Source organism: Nycticebus coucang, chromosome 3, assembly GCF_027406575.1.
Source record: "Nycticebus coucang isolate mNycCou1 chromosome 3, mNycCou1.pri, whole genome shotgun sequence".
NCBI classification, from domain to species: Eukaryota; Metazoa; Chordata; class Mammalia; order Primates; family Lorisidae; genus Nycticebus; species Nycticebus coucang.
This window is the reverse complement of record NC_069782.1, coordinates 51,264,163-51,285,508: the sequence shown is the minus strand read 5'-3', so window position 1 is coordinate 51,285,508 and position 21,346 is coordinate 51,264,163. Positions and strand designations below refer to the sequence as shown.

The window sequence follows — 21,346 nt, the reverse complement described above, 5'->3', positions numbered from 1 at the left end:
TTCCTTCTTTCTTGTTGTTCTTGTTTTGCCTTCTGGGGAATGTTCTCCACATCAGAATCACTGAGGCAGGAAAGGGGAAATAGAGGCAAGGAGGAGCAAGCAAATTTCTTTTAAGAAGATGACACAGACGTTTCACACTTCACTTTCAATCACAGTTGAACTCAGTTGTAAGTGCCACGTTTAGATGCAAAGAAGACTAGAAAAGGGGAGCATGTGCCCTGCTAAAACTCTGGGGAAGGGTATTCTAGAGAACGGGAGGACGGATCCTGGGGGCCAGCCAGCAGTCACTACTTACATGACTAGTGGGCGCTATTGGGGCAGCCTACTGTGTTTTCAGACACTACTCAGGACCCTAGAAGAGAGACAAAGAGAATCCCCAGGTTCAAGGAGTTCCCAGTCTGTGTGTGTTGTAAGACAGGCCCATGCCGTCAAAGTTGACTATCAAATCCATAAACAGAGCACAAAGGACTATCAGAATTTCAAAGTAGAGAGATGGCCCATCATTTTGGAAGCTCAGAAAAGAGGTTGCTTTGAGAGACAGGAAGAGAGGAGGAGGAGGAGAGCATTTTGGGTGAAACAAAGGCCTAGAGGGAGAAAGTGAAGGACGGGTCTAAGACACGCAGCTACATGGTCTGGTTTAGCTCCAGCATCAAGCAGGGATCAGGAATGATGGGAGAAAGGGCTGAGAACTTCTTTTCGTTTCTTTTCACCTGACGTGGGAACTGACAGAGGGTTTTAAACAAGGCAGTGATATGGTCAAAATTGGCTTTATAAAGACCATCCATGAATGTAGAATGAGTTAGAGTAGGTAGAGAATGAATTTGGGAAGAATAGAGGGAAGGTCAGAGTTACAGCCTGAAGAGGTTTTCTGATAAGACAATTTTGTGGGAAATGAAATAAAATACCTCTGAAGTCACCCTGGTCAAATACGAAACTGAATTACATGTTAGTAAGATATATTTATTGAGTATCTACCATGCTTAAGCTAACAGACTGGAACTCTTTTTTTTTTTAACAAAATGATTTATTATAATTTGTATTGAAAAGATGATAAAATTCTTTAAAATACTTATTTATATTCATTTATTTTTCTCTTTATTAAAATTTAATAGTAATGAGATACCTGAAGTTGACTTTTTTTAGAATACCTCCCTTTCAAGAGTGAATTTGGCAGGCATACTCTTAAATCTTCTTGCAAGAATTCTAGTTGTGATGGATTCTTGTTTTTTGAAACTACTCATTGCAAAAAAGCTTGCTTCACACAAATATGACCTTGAGAATACAAGAGATTTTTTTTTATTGTTGGGGATTCCTTGAGGGTATAACATGGGTCACACACTGAGACCACCCCCATTTTTGGTAGTATTTTAAAATTCACCCTGAGAGATAACCAAAAGGTTGCAATATCTGTTGTTAAATAGTTTAATTGCAATTACCTGTCATTTCTTACTTCTGTTAACTCTTCCTCTTCTGTAATATTTAAATTTTCTGACACACACACATAAATTACAAGAGTCTCTCACTCATCTGGAACTCTTCTGATCATTCACAGGAAAAAGCATATTCATTTTCCTCGATCATTTTCATAAATATATTTGGAAACAAAAGTTTTATAAAGAAATATTTCAGCCAATGCATTCTGCAATTTTTACTCTATGCTTTTCTTAATTCTAGACTGAGGCACAAAATGTAGCTACTTTTGAAAAAACACTTGTTTAGGCACCATGAGGAAGACAAGTGGAATGTGGCATGAGAAAAACTCCAGTCTTTTAAAAGACGTATCTGTTAAGGAAAGGAAAAATAGGAACAAACACAAATAACCACAAGACCAGTAGAGAAATCATGGAATTCTGGAGCTGGAAGAGACATATATATCATTTACGGCTCTTATCTTAAGAGAAGCCATCTTAACATTTCATGTAGAGAGTAAAGAAATAAAACTCAGAAACATTAACCAACTTATCTCATAGCAGAGAGCAAGAGAAGCAGGGCGTTGTGGAAAAGCCCAAGTGCCTTACATTATTATTTAAAAAAAAAAAAAAAAGCAGGATTACAAAAATTATGATATATTTCGATTTTATTTAATTTGGGTTGGGCAAATAATGCTTTTAATAAACATACCACAAATACTGCTTAGAAGTCCATTCATATGATAATTGCAATATTTATATTTAAATATTCACTGATTGGAAATAACCCAAGTGCCCATCAACCCTTAAATGGATTCATAACCTGTGGTACATGTGTACCATGGAACACTATTCAACCATAAAAAGATGCAGACTTTACATCTTTTGTATTAACCTGGATGGAGGTGAAACACATTCTACTTAGTAAAGTATCACAAGAATGGAAAAGCCAAGTATCCAATGTACTCAATAAAGTCAGTAGACAAACTAATACAGCCCCACACAGAGAAAGGTTCAACTTAATTCAAGTTGAGGGGAGGAGAAGGGAGGGGGATTGGTGTACACCACCTAACAGGCACAATGTAAGGGTATACAGCACACCTCTGGGTGAGGGGCACAACTACAACAGGGATGGAGAAGGAGCACAAAGAAAGGAGGTTCCAGGACCAGGCAGCAAAACCTTGTCTGCTGAAACAGGAAGTCTGGAGGTTATAAGAATGTGGATATGAGGGGTGAGGGAAAGGAAAAGGAAAAAAAAAAAAGAAAAGAAAATAGTGACTAACTCTCACATAAATTGGATTTAATTTTGACCAAAGCACATTACTTAAACATTAATTTTTTAATTCAACTTGTTAATATGTTGTTTAGGATATTGCATCCTCATGTATAAAAGTGACATGTTTGTAATTTCCCCTTTATAATAATATATTTTCTCCAATTTTAATATCAGGTGTACCCAGATCAAGTAGAATGATTTCGAAGTATTTCTTCTTTTTCTATTGTCTATAAAATTTGGCATGATCTGTTTTTCGAAATTATCTTTTACTTTTATTTATAAATATTAGTTGTCTATTTTTTGAGACTTAAAAAAAAATAAGAAGTTAACTGATGACGCCATACTGAATCTCAGAGTCAAAGCATTCTGTAATAGACATACTCTTATTTGACAATGTGAATGTTACTTTCTTTGCATTATTTTTTTTTATTTTTACTTAACAAATATCTAATACTAAAAAAAATTAAAGACCTAATAGAGACAAATTTTTTACAGACATGTTTCCAGGTAAGATTTCTAAGGACAAAAGTACTAAGTAAAAAATAATCTTTCATAATTAATACGAACATACATAATAAAATAAGGAGTACATAATTTAGACCTCCATGCTTACTTGGCAATTTTAAAGTCTCCAATGATGAAAAAGGTACGTCACAACTGAAAAGAAGTGGCCACATTGCTTCACCAAAGTTGTCTGAAGACATTTTCTGGTTTTGGCCCCTGTAAGAAGTTAACTCTTAAACTCCCTTACCATAATGTCACTGTTTTAGTCCTACAGACATTTATATTCAAAATGGGCTTCCCATTTTACCATGTAAGGACTGGCATTTTTTTTTTCAAAAGAATATTATTAGCAACTGGGTAAACTAAGGAGTATTAATTGGCTTAAGTTTGCCAAATGTTTACTTCTGCGACAGTATAAATATGGATTATTACAGCGGTCTACTGAAGTATAAAATCTATGCACAATATAGGCAAAATCTTCAAAGGCCAGGAAAAAACTTTTTTATGAAAGTGCAATTACAAGATCTTTTGAATGATCTTCTTAGATAGTTCTGTAGAAAACTTAGTAGTTTGGCTCAGAAAGTAGAGTTCCTCAGAAGGAATTTAAGTTCTTCCTAGAAGAATACAAAGCAAAATTTCAGGCAGCTTTCTGAAAGTAAACCATTAGTTTATGGCTATACCATGAGACAAACCAGAACTTATGATAAGGAAGGCTTTCTCATTCATGGTGATTTGCACAAGAACTTCGCAGCTTTTTTTCTTATTCCAGGACACTGGGCCATTTTGTAATGTTATATATAGTAGTTACAGCATTTTGTCCAACACCAACAGTGGGCAGGAAACTGTATCAGCTAGGAGAAAATCAGAGGAAGCGTTTTCATGTGCTTCAATGTTTTTAAGGTCAAATCATTAAAAATATAACGTTTCTCTGTTACTTTCAGTATTTTACATAGTTAATGGACAGAGTGAAAGGGTTTTCTATCAGTCGTCAGGAACACATTCTGGCAGAGTCAGATTTTCAGCATCTGTTTGGCTACTGCTAGATGATAAAGGAAGTTTTCTGTTGCTGGTGGAAATCGTTTCTGCTTTAGTGCCTCCAAATTGAGGACTCGCTTTTCTCCATCTTCCGAAACTTCTGAAAACAGTGCTAGGTTGGCTAAGATTTCTCTGGTTTTTAGGGCAATATCCTGTATAACCTGGTTGTCTGATTTCTCCGGATCTTCTCCAGACTGAACAATTAGCTGACCGATTTCTTTGTGCAATTTGCCCATTGTCATGGCCTCTTTTGCAAGTGGAGCAATGGTAATTTCACTATCCGCCAGATTCACAAACACATCGTAGAGGTCTGGTCTGTTGCTTACCTCCAAGTCTACAAACCCAGCGACGTAACCTGTGCACATCTGCAGGGCTTCCAGCTCATCTGCGCTGAGGTGCACACAGGAGTGAAGAATGGTCCAGTCCTGTCGATGCCACACCAGGGCAGGCAGAGTCCTGGTAAACTCCTGGACGGCTTCTATTTTAGGGTGATAGACGACAATTCTTTTCTTTAGCATCAGTGCTTTGATAGATCCAGCAAGATATGCCTTTTAAGCATCACAGTCCTTGCAAAGGAAAGAGCCATTTTCTTCACTCTGACATATCCCCTTTGTGAGAACTGCAATATAACTCTCCATCATTTTAACTGGGCTCCCATGTTTCAGGTATATTCTACACAATATCCTAGTGAAGGCGGCATATTTCTCTGGGTAAAAATCTTTGGCGGTCAGAACAATAGAAAAATGAGTCACCTTTTTCAAAACTGAAGAATCTGGAACTTCAATTGTTGCGATATAAAACCATGTCCTTCTATACTGACCAAAGACAAAGGGATGGAAAAGTTTGTTTTCATCCATAAGGCAGCATTTTCGCAGCAGCAGATTTCTTAGCGTGGCTGTCGTAGAAGGATAACACCACACCCATAGAACTTCTCCATTTTCGATCAGCCCGACTCCGAGCATAAGCTGAGTGTCAGCCGCCTCAGCCGCAGCGCGCGCCGCTCGGTTTCTTTGCATTATTATTATTGCTTAATATTTCAATGTAGCAATTGTCTGATTTCTTTTCTGACTGTATTTATGTTCGTTCGTTCATTCATTACGAGGTTTTTGCTTCTAGTCCTTATCTTAAACATTGTTACTAAATTTTAAGTCTTTTTAATTTTTGTGAAGGCAAAAAAAAATGGAAACCTAATAAATACATGTATATGTAAAAATAAAATAAAATGAAAAGAATGTGGGTATGAAGTAACCTAGGTAACCAATGACCAATATATTGGAAAGGGCAATACTGCTTGGAGGAGCAGAGAAGCCAATGAAAGATTTGCAACCAATTTCAAATGGAGAGAGTATTTATACCCTGCACAGCCTTTGAGTTTCCCTCTCTCTCCTCTTCTCCTCTGTGAGAGGCACCCACTTCCAACTCCCTTTGGAAGTGCTCTGAACTTTCCTTTGTTTTCCCTAAATAAAATCTCTCTTTGTTACCCTCATTCTTAGGTCACTTTAGCCTTCTGTCCACACTGCCTGTGCAGCTTCAGCTTTATTTTCAGTCTCCACTCACTTTTGCTTTCCCATATCCCCCTGCCTCTGTTCAATTTTCAAGCTCAGCTGAGTAATCAATCAGGTCAACTGGGTTCGGGGAACTGGGACTCCCTGACCCCCAATCCCCCAAAAGGGACTTTACCTAACAAACACAAACATTGTAATCTAATCTTTTGTACCCTCATATTACTCTGAAATTTTAAAACAAAGGAATAAATATTCAGTGATGATGCATCATCCGTGGTGTGGACCAGTGGCAGGGTGTGCGTTTAACACATGATGAATGGCTTATTTCAGTGCAGTCAATGGGTCTCCATAACTGAATTATCTCTCCTTTGAAGGTAATATCAAAAGTGTAAATCTGAGGCTGTTAGGCCCTTCAGGAGTAAGCTCCTGTCAAATGCACCAACTCCCCCCTTACTCCTGAACCCCCACCTCCATAAAGCAAAGACAGGGCATCTTGATTCCCAGTTCTGCTCACCATTCTGAGATATGATCAGCACCTCAATGTGCTGAGTCAAATTTTGTCCTTGGGTTTTCTGTTTTATGGAACCCTCTGACACCTGAGCTTATGTCTTTGATGTGGCTGCCAAAAAGGCACTGCCTCCGCCGGTCTATGCACACACCAGGTGGGTCTTTTGGCATATTTTCCAACTCCTCTGTCTTCACTTAGATACTATCAAGGAAACTTTATAAGTTTGACAGTTAATGATGTCAAAACTTTCCATTAAAATTACCCATGTTAATGTCTTCCATACTAAACTTTCTTTGTTTCCATTTTTTAAAGATATTATACTTCATTAAAACTTGTTAAATTAATTAAGCTACTCTATCTTTTTGTGGTAGACTTTAGACAAAATTGATTGCAATAGTCTGCATTCTTATTTGACAAGTTTCATAAGAAAGCTGATATTTTGTGGTATAATTGCAATAGACATATTCTTACATTTGATTGTCTGATTTATTCATGCTTGTAAAGAATAGTTGTAAAAATCATATGACAGCCACATTTTGACATGACAGTTTTTTGCAAGTGATTAAATGGTATTATATTTGCTTCAACAGTTGTTTAAAGAACAGTTGTGTATATAATGTAAGCTAGCAAATGATTTATAGTAAAATAGGTAAGTTATGACATTTCTTTTTAGGGATGTCTGTCAACATTTTCATTAGAAACGTATAGAAATATTTAGCAAAATACAACAAGCCAAAATTCTCTGTAGTTGCTTTTGGCATTTGTGGTTTGAACATAGCTGTACTGCATTATTTAACAATCAAATGAATTCCATGTGAAGAGAACTGTGCTCACTCCGTCCTTCCCGTTGACATCCACAGACGTCTTGCCGGAAACGCTCTGACGTACATTCCCAAGGGAGCATTCGCTGGCCTTCATAGTCTTAAAGTTCTGTAAGTAAACCAAGTGTTATTGGATCTATTTCTGATTTTAGTGTCAAATGGCTGCTGTGATTTTACAACTTTAACTTACAAAGATTGAGTCCCTCTTATAAACTATATAAATCCATGGGCTAATTCATCTAACTTCAAGTCTGCCTTCGTTGACTCCAGAGAACCATATTATACATGTATGACTAAATTTGCATGTGAAAAAAATTCTCTTCTAACTTTAATATCTAAAATTGTCTGCATCTTAAATAACCACTTTACCAACTCAAACTTTTAGAAGAGTACAATTGACCCTGAATAACTTTGGAATTAGAGGAGCCAACCCCCACACAATCGAAAATATGGGTTTCTCCAAATTTTGACTCTCGTCCAAAATTAACTGGTAATAGCTTACAGTTGACCAAAAACCTTGGAGATAGCAGAACAGTTGACTGACACATATTTTCTTTGTTATATGTGTTCTTCCAATACAGTATGCTAGAAAAAAAGGAAATGTTAATAAGGAAGTCGTAAGAAAAAAAACATATATTTGCTCTTCATTAAGTGGAGGTGGGTCACCAAGACAGTCTTCATCCTTGTCATTTTCATGTTGAACAGGCTGAGGAAGAGGAAGGTTGGTCTTGCTGTCTCAGGAGTAGCAGAAGTGGAAGAAAATTCTAATTTAAAGTTCAAACCTGTGTCATTCAAGGGTCAAATGTATTTTCCTTTGCCTTTGTAGTATAAAATTGGAAACCGTGTATTGAAAAGCATTTTGATCACTGAGTCAGGACTATAAATCACTATGAGGCTAACATAATGAGATTGCAGCTTCAAATCGGTTTTGAAGTTTGTTTCCTGTCGATGCACTAAGTCACAATCAGTTAAGAATATACCCTGTTTACTCAGGGAGGCCAAGGAGGATGGACTGCCTGAGCTCAGGAGTTCGAGATCAGCCTGAGCAAGAGCAAGAGCCCATCTCTAAAAAACTAGCAGGTGTTGTGGTGGGCACCTCTAATCCTAGCTACTTGGGAGGCTGAGGCAAGAGAATCACTTAAGCCCAAGAGTTTGAGATTGCTGTGAGCTATGGTGTCACAGCACTCTACTGAGGGCAACCTAGTTAGACTCTGTCTCAAAAAAAAAAAAAAGAAATGGTAATTCACTGAAAATCGTAAACATAGGTTTTCTTACTATCTAATGTCAAACTTCTCAATATGTTTATCAGAAAACATCATTGAACACTTCCTTCTTCTGGGACTCAAGGCTTCATTTTCTCTCAGTTTGTTCTGTGTAGGAAAAAAAAAAAAGTCACCTGAGATAGAGAAAATAGATACTGCAAGTTAGAAGTCAGACAAGAGGGACTTTATCTCAGAAAAAAAGTCCTGATTAAAAAAAAAGTCCTGATGTTATTTCTTTTCTTTGAGATAAAAGTGAGTTGCTAACTCTAAAAAAGCATTTAATAATGTATTTCTGCTCTGTGAAAATTGCACTTCAGTGGCCTGAGGGATACATAGGTTAAAAAAACAGTTTCATTAAATTTAATATTTAGTTAAAAGTTAAATTCAACTGCAAAACCATTGTTCAGTGTAGTTAGTGATTGGGTTTGGCTTCTCTTCTGTTGGGGTCCTGCCCTGAGAGCAGCGTTCACTGACTGAGACCTGTGGGACCTGGTGGTGACCTATTGAAGAAATATAGTTAAGAATGACAGTAAAGAAAGATGCAAGTCAGAGTAGAATTAAAAGCAAGAGCTCAGGGGTCCATTACCTGTTGTGGGATTCCAGCAGTGGCCCAGAGTATTTGCTCTATTCTGATTTTATGGAAGTCTAGAGGGTAAGATGAGGGAGGGAACAAAGATGTCAGGAGTTTCTCACATTGATCATATCAGCTCCTATTGTTACTATTATTAACCTTAAGGGTAGCCTTCAATAATCTGAAATGTGAGGCTTGTATGGGGAGAACCTCCTGCTTGAGATCACAGATTTCTAGGGAGGTGCTAAGTTCTGCTAGTTCTCTGTAGAGTAAAATGCCACTGGCATTAATCTCCTCTGAGAGATCGATGGGAGGAAGGCATTTTCCTCCCATCACCACCACAGAGCATCTTCCTCTGCAATAAGGGATATAAGCTCTTCTGCCCATATCTCAGAGCTCAAGCTCCTCCCTGGGTCTCTGACCCAGGCAAAAGCAAATCTCCACAATGGGATCTGCTTTTGCCTGTTTAATGAGCAGGAAATGCCCTAGAAGATGTATCTTTTCTCAGGACTTGCCATAATCTCTTCTATGGCCATTACTCTCCTCAGAGTGCTCACAGACCCAGCAGGGTGTTTGTAAGCTAGACCCCAACAGGCTAGTATTTCAGAAAAGGAAAGAAGCTTGCTAACAATGGCTAGCTTAAACATAAATCAGCTGACTTCTTTGTTCTGACTCACTCAGCTTGCTTTTTTAGTTTTCCTCTTTTCCTGGGGGTGCTTTCCTTTGCCAAGAATGGGGTCTTCAGTCCCCATTCTCCCAGCACTCTTCCCCTCTTTGGACTTTTTTTGCCTAATAACAAGTTGCCATGTTGCCAAACTCGAATGCTAATTCATTATGTGGTAAAATTCTGAGTTGTAGTATCAGCTTCAATGTATATATCTCCACAAACTCAGCAAGATATTTGGAACCACTCAAAATGCATCACAAAAGTCAAGTTTGGTTTTGGATTTTTTTTTTTTTTTTTTTTTTTTGAGTCACAGTGTCACTCTGTCACCCAGGGTAGAGTGCTGTGGTGTCACAGCTCACAGCAATCTCAAATTGTTGGGCTCCAGCAATCCTCTTGCCTTAGCCTCCCAAACAGCTGGGACTACAGGCATGTGCCACTATGCCTGGATAGTTTTTCTATTTTTAGGAGAGATGGGGTCTCACTCTTGCTCAGGCTGTTCTTGAACTCCTGAGCTCAAGTGATCCACCCACCTCGGTCTCCCAGAGAGCTAGGATTACAAGCGTAAGCCACCTGGCCCAGCTAAATCAAGTTTAGATAAGATAACTAAAGAGTGATACTTTCCAATGTTGAGCTATGTACCACTAAGTATTTTAGAAACTTGTTAAATAAATTATACTATAATCAATTATTTTAATTCAATTAGAAAAATATATATTTGATATATGAACTAGTGTGTGTGTTTCCAATCATCATAATTATATTTGAATTATGAATATACAACATGAATACATGTAATACATATAAATTAAATAATATAAATATTATATAGAATTGTAATTTTAAATCTTTCAATTCTCATGTATAACTTATTCAAGTTTTGTATGATTTTTTCTATCTTAACATTTTTAAATCTTCTAGTTTTACCATTATATATTTCTAATTGCATCATATTATCATTGAATGTTTGTGTCTCACAATACCCTAAAGATCCATAAAATCAAAGATGTCATCTGCCTTGGTCACAGGTATATCTCCAGCTCCTAGAACAGTCAGGACTCAGAGCAAGCACTCAGTAAATATCTGTTGAATGACTCATTCAGACAGATGAACAAAGAAATTCTAGATTTCTCAACGTTTTCTGCATATCATATGACCAATGCTATATGTTTTTAATGGACTATCTACTATAATTAAACAAAAAATGTGTGCTTTTATAGCTGATCTGTGCTTCTACTAGCCAGCAGCCCGATTTACCCAGAATGTGTCTGCACATACTTTGGTGCTTCCTACCTCACATTTCCCTTACTGCTTCAGAAAGCATTGCCATTAGTCTGATTTTAAAATGAAAATCATAGGTTATCACTAAACCTTACCATTTCAATGTGCACTTTCCACCAGGAAAAAAAAAAAACCCATGAAATGAAATGTAGTATTCAGACCCTCTCTTGTATCCACTCCTAACCCACCAATGTTTCCTGTCTTCTGTATGGCCAAGGGTTCCGCAAAGCCTGGTGAGTGTCATACTCAAAGTGGGATTAAACAAATAATTGCTGGAAATACAATGATCAATAACTATGGTTAATGCCCTTGAAGAGCTTATAATCTGGTGACAGATTGTAGGACCAAGATAGAGGAACCAGGACAGATAGATCCCTTCGGGCTCTCATGGAAAGTGAGTCTAGAGATGTGTGCAAGGTCCTCTGGTGCTACAGAGGCTCAGGAGCATTTAGTCCAGCCTGATGGTCTGAAGTGGGTTCCCTAGGAGATAGATTTTCCCAGAGAGCTGACCTAGAAGCTGAAACTTGAAGCACAACTAGAAATTAGTCCCCTCAAAAGAGAGCTGATTGATGGGGCAATATACACAGAGACACGGGCAGGAAAGATCTGGCTGAATGGGTAACCCCAAGCAGGTTAGTACTCAAAGCATTCAGGAGAAGTTGGAGAGAATTTGAAGAGCCTGGAAAGACAGGTCCTGGTTGCAGGGGTATATGTCCAAAAAAATAAAATGTGGACATTATTATGTTTTAGGTGTGATAAATAGCCAAGGAAAAGATGTAAGTAAGGGAATACTATATGGGGATCTAGCTAGATCGCTGTCAGTATGAGCAGACTTCAAGAGGAGCAAGACCCTGCTAGGAGCTGTGTTCATTCGCTCTTCCCTTTACTTTGCTGACTTAAAGATTAACACTCAACAGTGGACTCAAATTGTCATATTTTGAAAATATTTTGGTGTTTGTCTTAGTCGCTTTTATAATAGGATACCACAGACTAAATAATTTGTAAAGAATAGAAATGTATTTCTCACAGTTTGGAGGCCGAGAAGTCCAAGACCCAGGTGCCAGCATCTTATGAGGACTGTTCTGTTTCCAAGAAGGCACCTTGAACACTGGGTCCTACAAGGGGGGAGGAATGCTGTGTCCTCACTTTGCTCAAGGTGGGAGGGTAAAACAGGAATGAACTCCTTCCATCAAGCCTTTTTATAATGGCATTAATCCAATCATAATGATTGTGCTTTAAAAAATTTTTAAGGAAGGGCGGCGCCTGTGGCTCAGTCGGTAGGGCGCCGGCCCCATATACCGAGGGTGGCGGGTTCAAGCCCGGCCCCGGCTAAACTGCAACCAAAAAATAGCCAGGCGTTGTGGCGGGCACCTGTAGTCCCAGCTACTTGGGAGGCTGAGGCAAGAGAATCGCTTAAGCCCAGGAGTTGGAGGTTGCTGTGAGCTGTGTGATGCCATGGCACTCTACCAAGGGCCATAAAGTGAGACTCTGTCTCTACAAAAAAAAAAAAATTTAGGGAAATAATACAAAATATTTATAAAACAAATTTCATTAATGAAATTCATTTAGATCCCTACTAATTTAATAATAACAGCTCCTGAAAGGCTCCACCTGGCACTTCCCAGAGGGCCCCATTTCCCAACACTTTTGGGGATTACGTTTCAACATGAATTTTTGGAGGGGACAAAACCATTCAAACCGTAGCAATGTGAGAGCCATGGTTCTCACCACAGGAGATGTGCCTGTATTTTGAAAACTGGTGGAGGCATCTTTGGCTGTGCACATAATTGGCATGTAGTTGATGGACCTGCATCACACTGCACAGCCCAGCGCAAAAACTTCTCCTTCATCCTGCCTGGCTGCTGACCGTCCCTTCATACCAAACATACATCAATAGCACGGTAATGTGCAATTATGCTAGATTTTATAAGACATGCCGCATAAGCCTCTTAATTTGTGTAGGAAAAATTAAATGAAATAAATATTTTCTCTCAAAATCACTGAGTAACTACCTCAGTTTACACATCCTGTCTATTTCTGGTGTTGTAGGATTTCTAACCACATTTTTAGTTTGAAATAGTATTATTTAGCATAGTGGAAAAATTACCTCAAAGTCCACAAAACAAGTTAAAACTATTTAACCGTGGAAATTTGGAACTTAAAAATAATTATTAAATTAGTGGAGAAACAAGAAACACAGGGACCTCATTGAATTTTATTAACAAAGTTTGCTTTATAAATATTTCGAGTTATTGCCTTTAAAAATTTTTGGAACAAGATTTTATGTTGTGACGATTAAATAATGATGTATTTATTTGACAGTGGCCAGCCTGTTGCCTTTTTATTCTTATTTTTTCACTACCTAGTCAGATCTACCACTGAACTTATGTGAAAAGAGTTCTGTGACTGTTTCTTTTTGCAGTTCCGCCTCAATTCTCCCATTGCCTATCCTAGGCTTTTTATTTTTTTTATTTATTTTATTTTATTTTATTTTTTTTTTTTTTGCAGTTTTTGGCTGGGGCTGGGTTTGAACTCGCCACCTCTGGCATATGGGGCTGGCGCCCTCCTTCTTTGAGTCATAGACGCCACCCTCCTAGGCCTTTTAAAGTAGTGACGAATCAACACTTGCCTCAACATGTTATGTAATTTTGAGACAGGATAAACATCTCTATGTTTCAACACTATCTTGTCCTAAAACATAGGGAATTGTTGTAACAGTACCCGTCTATAAGAAACGCTCATTTGGGAGAACATCCACACTCACTTGTGTCACACTTCTTCGTCTTCTCCACTACAACATTCATAATTTGCCTTCGCATGTTATCTTTATTTTAATAAAATTATTTCCTTCTCTTTCTCACCAGACATCAGTGTGCTATTATTGCATATCTTCACTAGCTTTTATTCTAGCATCCACCATACCTGTTTTCCTGTTCTTATTCTTGTACACAACAGCTTCTGATCATGTTATTTTTATCACCTTGCCCATTAAAAGTAGAAGCAAGTCTCATTCATAAAAATGTCTCTTGGGGTAGTCACATCCGAGAACCATGTACAGAGTGAGGCACATATAATTTACTATAAATTACTTTTATTTTTCCTTTATAATAGTTAGGGCAGTACAATGTATTGATCTTTTTTGAAGTGTGCAGGAAAGACTATATTTTTATAAATTTTATTTAGATCTAGTAGAAGAGGCATGGCAAAGCACTTGTTACTGGAGGGAGCATTGGGTCCAACAGGGAGAGAACCACAGTGCTAGAAGTAAATTGTGGACCACAACAGACCTGTCCCTACCTTCATAGAAACTCTGTCACATGTTCTACAAAGTCCAAAAGTGTCTGGGGAAAAGAAACACTGATTGCACTGTAGCATGACGGAAATGATAACATAAGAGTAATAGTCTTATTCTTATGTTACTGAAATATAATAGTTACGATTATCACTAAGTCTATTAAGATGGAAAGTATAGGTGGCAACAGCTGTCCTTGCCTAGGGCTGTTTTATATCTGAAATCTTATTATGGTGAATGCTAAAAGATCACTAATATTTATAAATAAGATTACTATCCCTGTAAATATTGGCCTTAATAAAAAAAGTGATTTTTTTCCTGGATTGCACAAAACCAAATTCCATGGAATTCTGAACCAGGCTATCTTCAACAAAGATTGATTTTCTTGTGTAAGTTATTCAATCAGGTAATGGTTCATCCTCCCACTGCCCAGCACTTAAACCAAAGCCACATGGAGGTTATGGGTAAAACTAACAATAGAAAAGTCAAAATTAGGCAGAATTCCCCCAGTCCCAGGTAGAGCTTGATAGTTACTTGGTATCTACACAGAGGGCAACTTGGCAGAAGAAATACCTAAGAATTGAGCTATTGATTTTCAGTAAATACCACTTCAACAAGTTATTTCATCCCCCTCTGCTTCACTGTACCTCTTCTTATATAACCCTGATGGTTTAAAAAATATATATATATAACCAAAAATTTGTATAGAGTAGCCTGAGGATGTTGTATGAAATAGTAAACACCTTAAAGCTCTCAGGAAAAGAAATTAAGAAAGTACACAGTCATCCTCTGTCTCTGGAGAAAGCATTTAATTTTCTTTTCTTGCCCATGTGCAAATGATAAAAATGAACTTGGTAAGTGCCAACCTTCCTATTCATTCTGCTTCTCTCCTGTGGATTAGATGAGTAGCATTCTCAAAAGAAATTGACAGCCATGTTGTGAGTGTTTCCTATTTTAATTGCACTCTGTAGTACTAATTGTTTTATCTTACCTTGGAATATCTTAAACAAAAACAGAATATTATAATTAACTCACTGGAGACTTAGCAGGATATAGTGGAGATAACTTGCTCTTATTCTGTCATTTGAAAGTAATTAAGCACAAGTTCTTTACTTGGGGAGAACAAGGCTTAAGTTGTTTTTTTTAAGTTATTATTTTGTTGTTTTATTGGGAGAAGTAATTGAAAAATTAGATCACTGAGAGGTAGCTTTGAAAGTTACAGTTATTAAAGCTCATTTAAGTTCCATTTTCTGAAGGCAGATATATAAAGCAACCAATAAAGTCCGCAGCTATTCAATAATGGAAAACTGTCTAAATATCTCTTATCCTCTACTCCAAATTTTTAGATGTTTTAGGAAAACTACACTTGTAGTGCCACTGTTCAGTTAACAAAGTATAGAAAGACAAGTCAAAGGACTGGTACCTTCGTACTAGTACAATATTACCTACAAAGTTTAAACATCAATTCAGGCCATTCTCTGTATCTTATCATCATTTAAATTTTATCACAAAATTAATTCATTCCTTTTTCAGTTCACAAAAACATTTTCAGTTTCATTTTCAGTTCAAAAACATTTTTGTGAACTGAAAATTAGCTAATTGGTTAGAAATTGCTTAGAAAACTAGAAAATAACATAGAAAGTTAGACTTTTAATATGTAGGTAAGTTATGCAAGATACGGAACAGAAGTTTCAATTCTTCCAATTCCCTAACTGGCAAAGTGTGAGACCTCCCTAAAACTCAATTTTATTTATAAAAACCAAATACTGTTAGGACTCTTAAAAAATTTTAGTTCAATCCAAGTTTAACATAATAAAATCAGTGGAGTAGAACTATTGGTATGCAAATGATGTAATTATATTCCTTAGAAAACAGAATCTCAGGCATGGCGAGAAAAGTGTAAATTTTATGACTAAATTTTTTCATGCCCTATTTGTATACATCCATAAGCCTTATTTGTATATGTAAAAGTATTATAAATACTTTCATATTTTAATCCTCAAACATCTTCTCAATCAGATATTATTCCCACACTACAGATATAAGGCTAAAGGTCATGGAGGTCAAGCGGGTTTGCTCACCAAAACTAAAAATTTAGGTCTTATCTCCAAGCCCAGTATAGCTCTTCCTCAAGTTCAGGTGAAAATATTCTATTAGAAATATTTAGATAGCTGATCACAGCACCCCTGCTTATAGTCCCAGCTACTCAGGAGGCTGAGGTGGGAGGATCCCCTAAGCTCAGGGGTTCAAATTCAGCCTGGACAATATAGTAACACTCCATCTCTAAAAGAAAGTAAAATCTAAAAAATTTTAAATGCATATTTCGCATAGTACCGGGTGGTTCTCAATGTGTGATGCTTGCTCAGCAGTACAGGCATCACCTGGAGGCTTGTTAGAAGTGTACATTTTCTGGCTCCTACCCAGACCTCCTGAACCAGACACCGTGGGGGTGGGCCCAGTAATCTGTGCTTTAGCAAGCCCTCCAGGGAGGGGATGCCTACAAACCTTAAAGTCTGACAACCACTGGCATGCAGTTTCTCTCTCTTTGACTCATTAATTAAAATGTCACATCCAGGGTGGCACCAGTAGCTCAGTGGTAGCACCACCAGTAGCACCAGCCACATACACTGAGGCTGGCAGATTTGAACCCACCCCAGGCCTGCTAAACAACAATGACAACTACAACAACAACAAAAAGATAGCCGGATGTTGTGGTATTCACCTGTAGTCCCAGCTACTTGGGAGGCTGAGACAAGAGAACTGCTTAAGCCCAAGAGTTTGAGGTTGCTGTGAGCTGTGACGCCACAGCACTCTTCCCAGGGCACTAAAGTAAGACTCTATCTCAAAAAACAATAATAAAAATAAATAAAATGTCACATCCAGTACAAAAGCATGAGTACTGAAAAAGAATTTATCAATGTGTATAAAAAGGGCCAAACTTTATTAATTGCTTACCATGTGGCAGCTGTTGTTCTATGAACTTTCACTGAGAATCATCCCAAGAGGCCCTGTGAGATCGCTGATTACTCAGCCACAGAGAAATTGGGTTATTTCCCTGAGTCTGCACCACTAGTGACAAAGAAGTAGTCAGATTTGAGAGCCATGCTCTTAACCATACCATACATCACATAACCTGAGAATTTATGCAAGAAGCAATTATTCTTCAAGAGAATGCTGCTTTGGTACTCTGGAAGGCACACTAAGCTTTGGAATTAGACATTCCTGGAATTGAATCCCAGCTAGCCAACTAATGAAAAGAAGTTTCCATTGTAAAGATGAGAATTATTACTAAAATCCAAATATAAGTTGTTAACCTAATAAGTAGAAATATTTCTTTAAAATGTCTGCTTTCCTAAAATAGTCTTCTGCCTCGGGCTTACATGAACCATGAAATACTGGGATAAAAAAAAATGCTGCAGAAAACATTTGTGTTGTAAAATTAATAAATAAGGTAGCAAAATATAAGAAATCTAATGGGAATTTTTTTCCAGGCTATTTCCCCACTAGCAAGAATATATTATTATTCTATTGTTGCCAGGTGTTTCCATTCTGCAGTCCCTGTACTCTGAAAAAACTCTGTTCAACCTGGGAACACAAAAGCACAAACACATCACAAAAAGAATTTAATTCTTATCAAAATATGGCCATGTGCTCACTTCATACTGGTCCAGGGAACATTACAACAAGAGAACATTTCAATTCTAAATATTTGTGCACCCAACTTAAATACTCCCATTTATGAAACAGACCTTAAATTGGCCTGAACAATATGATATCTTATAACACCATAATATCTAGGGACTTTAACATCCCTCTTACAGAGCTGGACAGATCCCCTAAACAGAAACTAAGCAAAGATACAAGAGACTAGAACAACTGCACTTAATAGACAGGTACAGAATATACCACCCCAAAGCTAAGGACATTCTTCTCATCAGCCCAAGAAACATTCTCCAAAATAGACCATATCCTAAGACACCAATAGAACCTCAACAAAATCAAAAGAGGCTTGGTGCCCATAGCTCAGTGGTTAGGGCTCCGGCCACATACACTGAGGCAAGTGGGTTCAAACACAGCTCAGGACTGCTAAACAACAATGAACACTGCAACAACAACAACAAAAAAAATAGCCAACTATTGTGGTGGGAACCTGTAGTTCCAGCTACTTGCTAGGCTAAATTAAGAGAATCGCGCAAGAGAAACTCTTGAGCCCAAGAGTTTGAGGTTGCTGTGAGCTATGACACGATAGCACCCCGCCAAGGGTGACACAATGAGACTCTATCTCAAAAAAAAAAAAAATCAATATAATTGAAATTGCACCTTGTGTCTTTGCAGACCACAAGACAATAAAGGTGGAACTCAACTCCAACAAAAATTTTCATCCTCACACAAAGGCATAGAAATTAAAAAACTTTAGGCTGAATGACAAAAGAGATAAAGAAGCAAATTACTAAGTTCCTTGATCATAAGAACAGTGAAGAAAGACACAAGCCACCAAAACCTGAGGGATACTCAAAAGTATCCTAACGGGGAAATTTATCGTGTTAAATCCATACATCCAATAAACAGACAGCACTAATGAACAAACTAATGAATTATCATTAGGTTGATTGAAGCAGAAGAACAATCCAATCCAATTCCATGGAAATGGAAATGGAAGAACAATCCAATCCCAAACCTAGCAGAAGAAAAGAAATAACCAAAATTAATTCAGACATAAATGAAACTGGAAACAAAAGAATCATTCAGAAAATTAATGAAACAAAAAGTTGGTTCTTCAAAAAGATAAATAAAATTGATAAACCTTTGGCCAGATTAACTAGAAATAGGAAAGTAAAATCTCTAACAACCTCAATCAGAAATGAAAAGAGGGAAATAACAACAGATATCACAGAGCTACAAGAGATTATCTCTGACCACTACAAGAAACTCTATGCCCAGAAATTTGACAATGTGGAGGAAAAGGACCACTACCTGGAATCACATCCTCTCCCTAGACTTAACGAGACAGAAACAGATCTCTTGAACAGACCAATATCAAGGACTGAGATTGAAGAAACAATAAAAAATCTTCCAACACAAAAAAGACCTGGACCAGATGGCTTCACACTAGAATTCTAGCAAACCTTCAAAGAAGAGTTTGTACCTGTACTGCAAAAAATATTCTAAAACATTGAGAAGGAAGGAACCTTCCCCAACATATTGTAAGAAGCAAACATCACCCTGATACCAAAATCAGGAAAAGACCCAACTAAAAGTAGAACTAATCACCAATTTTGCTAATGAATATTAATGCAAAAATACTCAATAAAATTGTAGCTCAATAAAATTGTAGCTAATAGATTACAGGTACACATTAAAAAACTTATACATCAAAGTCAATTAGGCTTCATCCTAGTGATGCAAGGTTGGTTTAACATACCCAAATCTATAATTGTAATTCACCATATCAATAGAAGCAAAAACAAAGACCATATGATGCTCTCAATAGATGCAGAAAAAGTATTTGTTAAAATTTTCAGCATCCTTTTCTAATTAGAACACTTAAGAATGTAGGCATTGGTGACACATTTCTTAAACTGATTAAAGCCATTCGCAACAAACCCACAGCTAATATCATACTGAATGGAGTAAAACTGAAAGCTTTTCCACTAAGAACTGGAACCAGACAAGGATGTCCTTTATTGCCACCACTTTTCAACATAGTGCTGGAAGTTCTAACCAGTGCAGTCAGGCAAGAGAAGGGTATAAAGGGTACCCATATGGGTGCAGAGGAGGTCAAACTCTTGCTTTTTGCTGATGATATGATCTTATACTTAGAAAACACTAAAGATTCAACCACAAAACTCCTGAAAGTGATCAGGAAATACAGTAACAACTCAGGGTATAAAATCAGTGTTCACAAATCAGTAGCCTTTGTTTATGACAATAACATCCAAGTTGAGAAGCTAATCAAAGACAATTCTCTTCACAGTAGCTTCAAAGAAAATAAAATACCTACCCTGTTTCCCCGAAAATAAGACATCCTCCGAAAATAAGACCTACTTATAGGAAAGATAAGACGTCCCCTGAAAATAAGACCTAGCACATCTTTGGGAGCACACCTTAAAATAAGACACTGTCTTATTTTCAGGGAAATAGGGTAGGAATATACCTAACAAAAGAGGTGAAGGATTCTACAAAAAGAATCATGAAACTCTAAGAAAAGAAATAGCAGAAGACATAAACAAGATGGAAGAACCTACCATGCTCCTGGCTGGGAAGAATCAACATTGTTAAAATGTATATTCTGCCCAAAGAAATCTACAGATTCAATGTAATGCCATTAAAATACCAACAACATACTTTGAAGAACTGGAAAAAAAATAGTACTTCGTTTTGTATGGAACCAGAAAAAAGCCCACATAGCCAACGCAATTCTTACTAATAAAAACAAAGTCTCTACCAGACTTCAGGTTACATTATTACAAGTCCATAGTAATAAAACAGCATGGTATTGGCACAGAAATAGACACAAAGACATGTGAACAGAATAGAAAACTAAGGGATGAAACCAGCCTCTGATTACCATCTGATTTACCATTTGATAAACCAAACAAAAGCATATAGTAGAGAAAAGAATCCCTATTCAACAAATAGTACTGAGAGGACTGGACAACCACATGTAAAAAAAACTGAAACGGACACACATCTTCACTACTTACAAAAATTGACTCAAGATGAATAAAAGATTTAAGACATGAATAATAAAAATCTTAGAAGAAAGTGTGGGAAAAACTCTTAAGGATGCAGCCTGGGGAAAGATTTTATGAAGAGGACTTCAGCGGCCATCACAACAATGACAAAAATTAACAAATGAGACCTAATTAAGTCTAAATGCTTCTGCACAGCTAAGGACACAATTAAAGCAAAAAGACAGTTTTCAGAATGGGAATAGGTATTTACATAGTATGAATCTGACAAAGGTTTGATAACTAGAATCTACAGAGAACTCAAATCAATCAACAACAACAACAAAAAAGAGCAAACAATACCATCTACCTCTGGGCAAGAGATGTGACCAAAACCTTCTCTGAGGGAGACAGACAAATGGCTAACAAACATGAAAAAAATGCTTATCTTCCCTAATCATCAGAGAAATGCAAATAAAAACCACCCTGAGATAACACCTAACCCCAGTGAGAATAGCCCACATCACAAAGTCTCAAAGTTGCAGAT

General features: G+C 37.2%; 2 protein-coding genes across 4 annotated transcripts in view; one reads left to right on the top strand and one right to left on the bottom strand.

Annotated features, from left to right (window-relative positions):
• The window catches only part of LGR5 (leucine rich repeat containing G protein-coupled receptor 5), a 159,288-nt gene that overhangs the window by 90,542 nt on the left and 47,400 nt on the right, over nt 1-21,346 (top strand). For 2 of the 3 annotated variants that reach the window (XM_053586671.1, XM_053586670.1), the window contains exon 3: nt 7,098-7,169. The exons of the other annotated variant lie outside the window; for it this stretch is intronic. In XM_053586671.1, the coding sequence (XP_053442646.1) occupies nt 7,098-7,169 (72 nt within the window). The remainder of the gene's footprint in view (nt 1-7,097; nt 7,170-21,346) is intronic. 3 annotated transcript variants of the gene reach the window in all.
• Nucleotides 3,905-4,816, bottom strand: LOC128582614 (putative DENN domain-containing protein 10 B). Its single transcript, XM_053586674.1, has one exon. It carries the CDS (start codon nt 4,740-4,742, stop codon nt 4,200-4,202), a length of 543 nt encoding a protein of 180 aa, XP_053442649.1. The 5' UTR covers nt 4,743-4,816; the 3' UTR covers nt 3,905-4,199.

Excerpts from the sequence above, each read along its gene's own strand:
- LOC128582614 (XM_053586674.1), bottom strand. The coding sequence starts at position 4,742 with ATGCTAAAGAAAAGAATTGTCGTCTATCACCCTAAAATAGAAGCCGTC.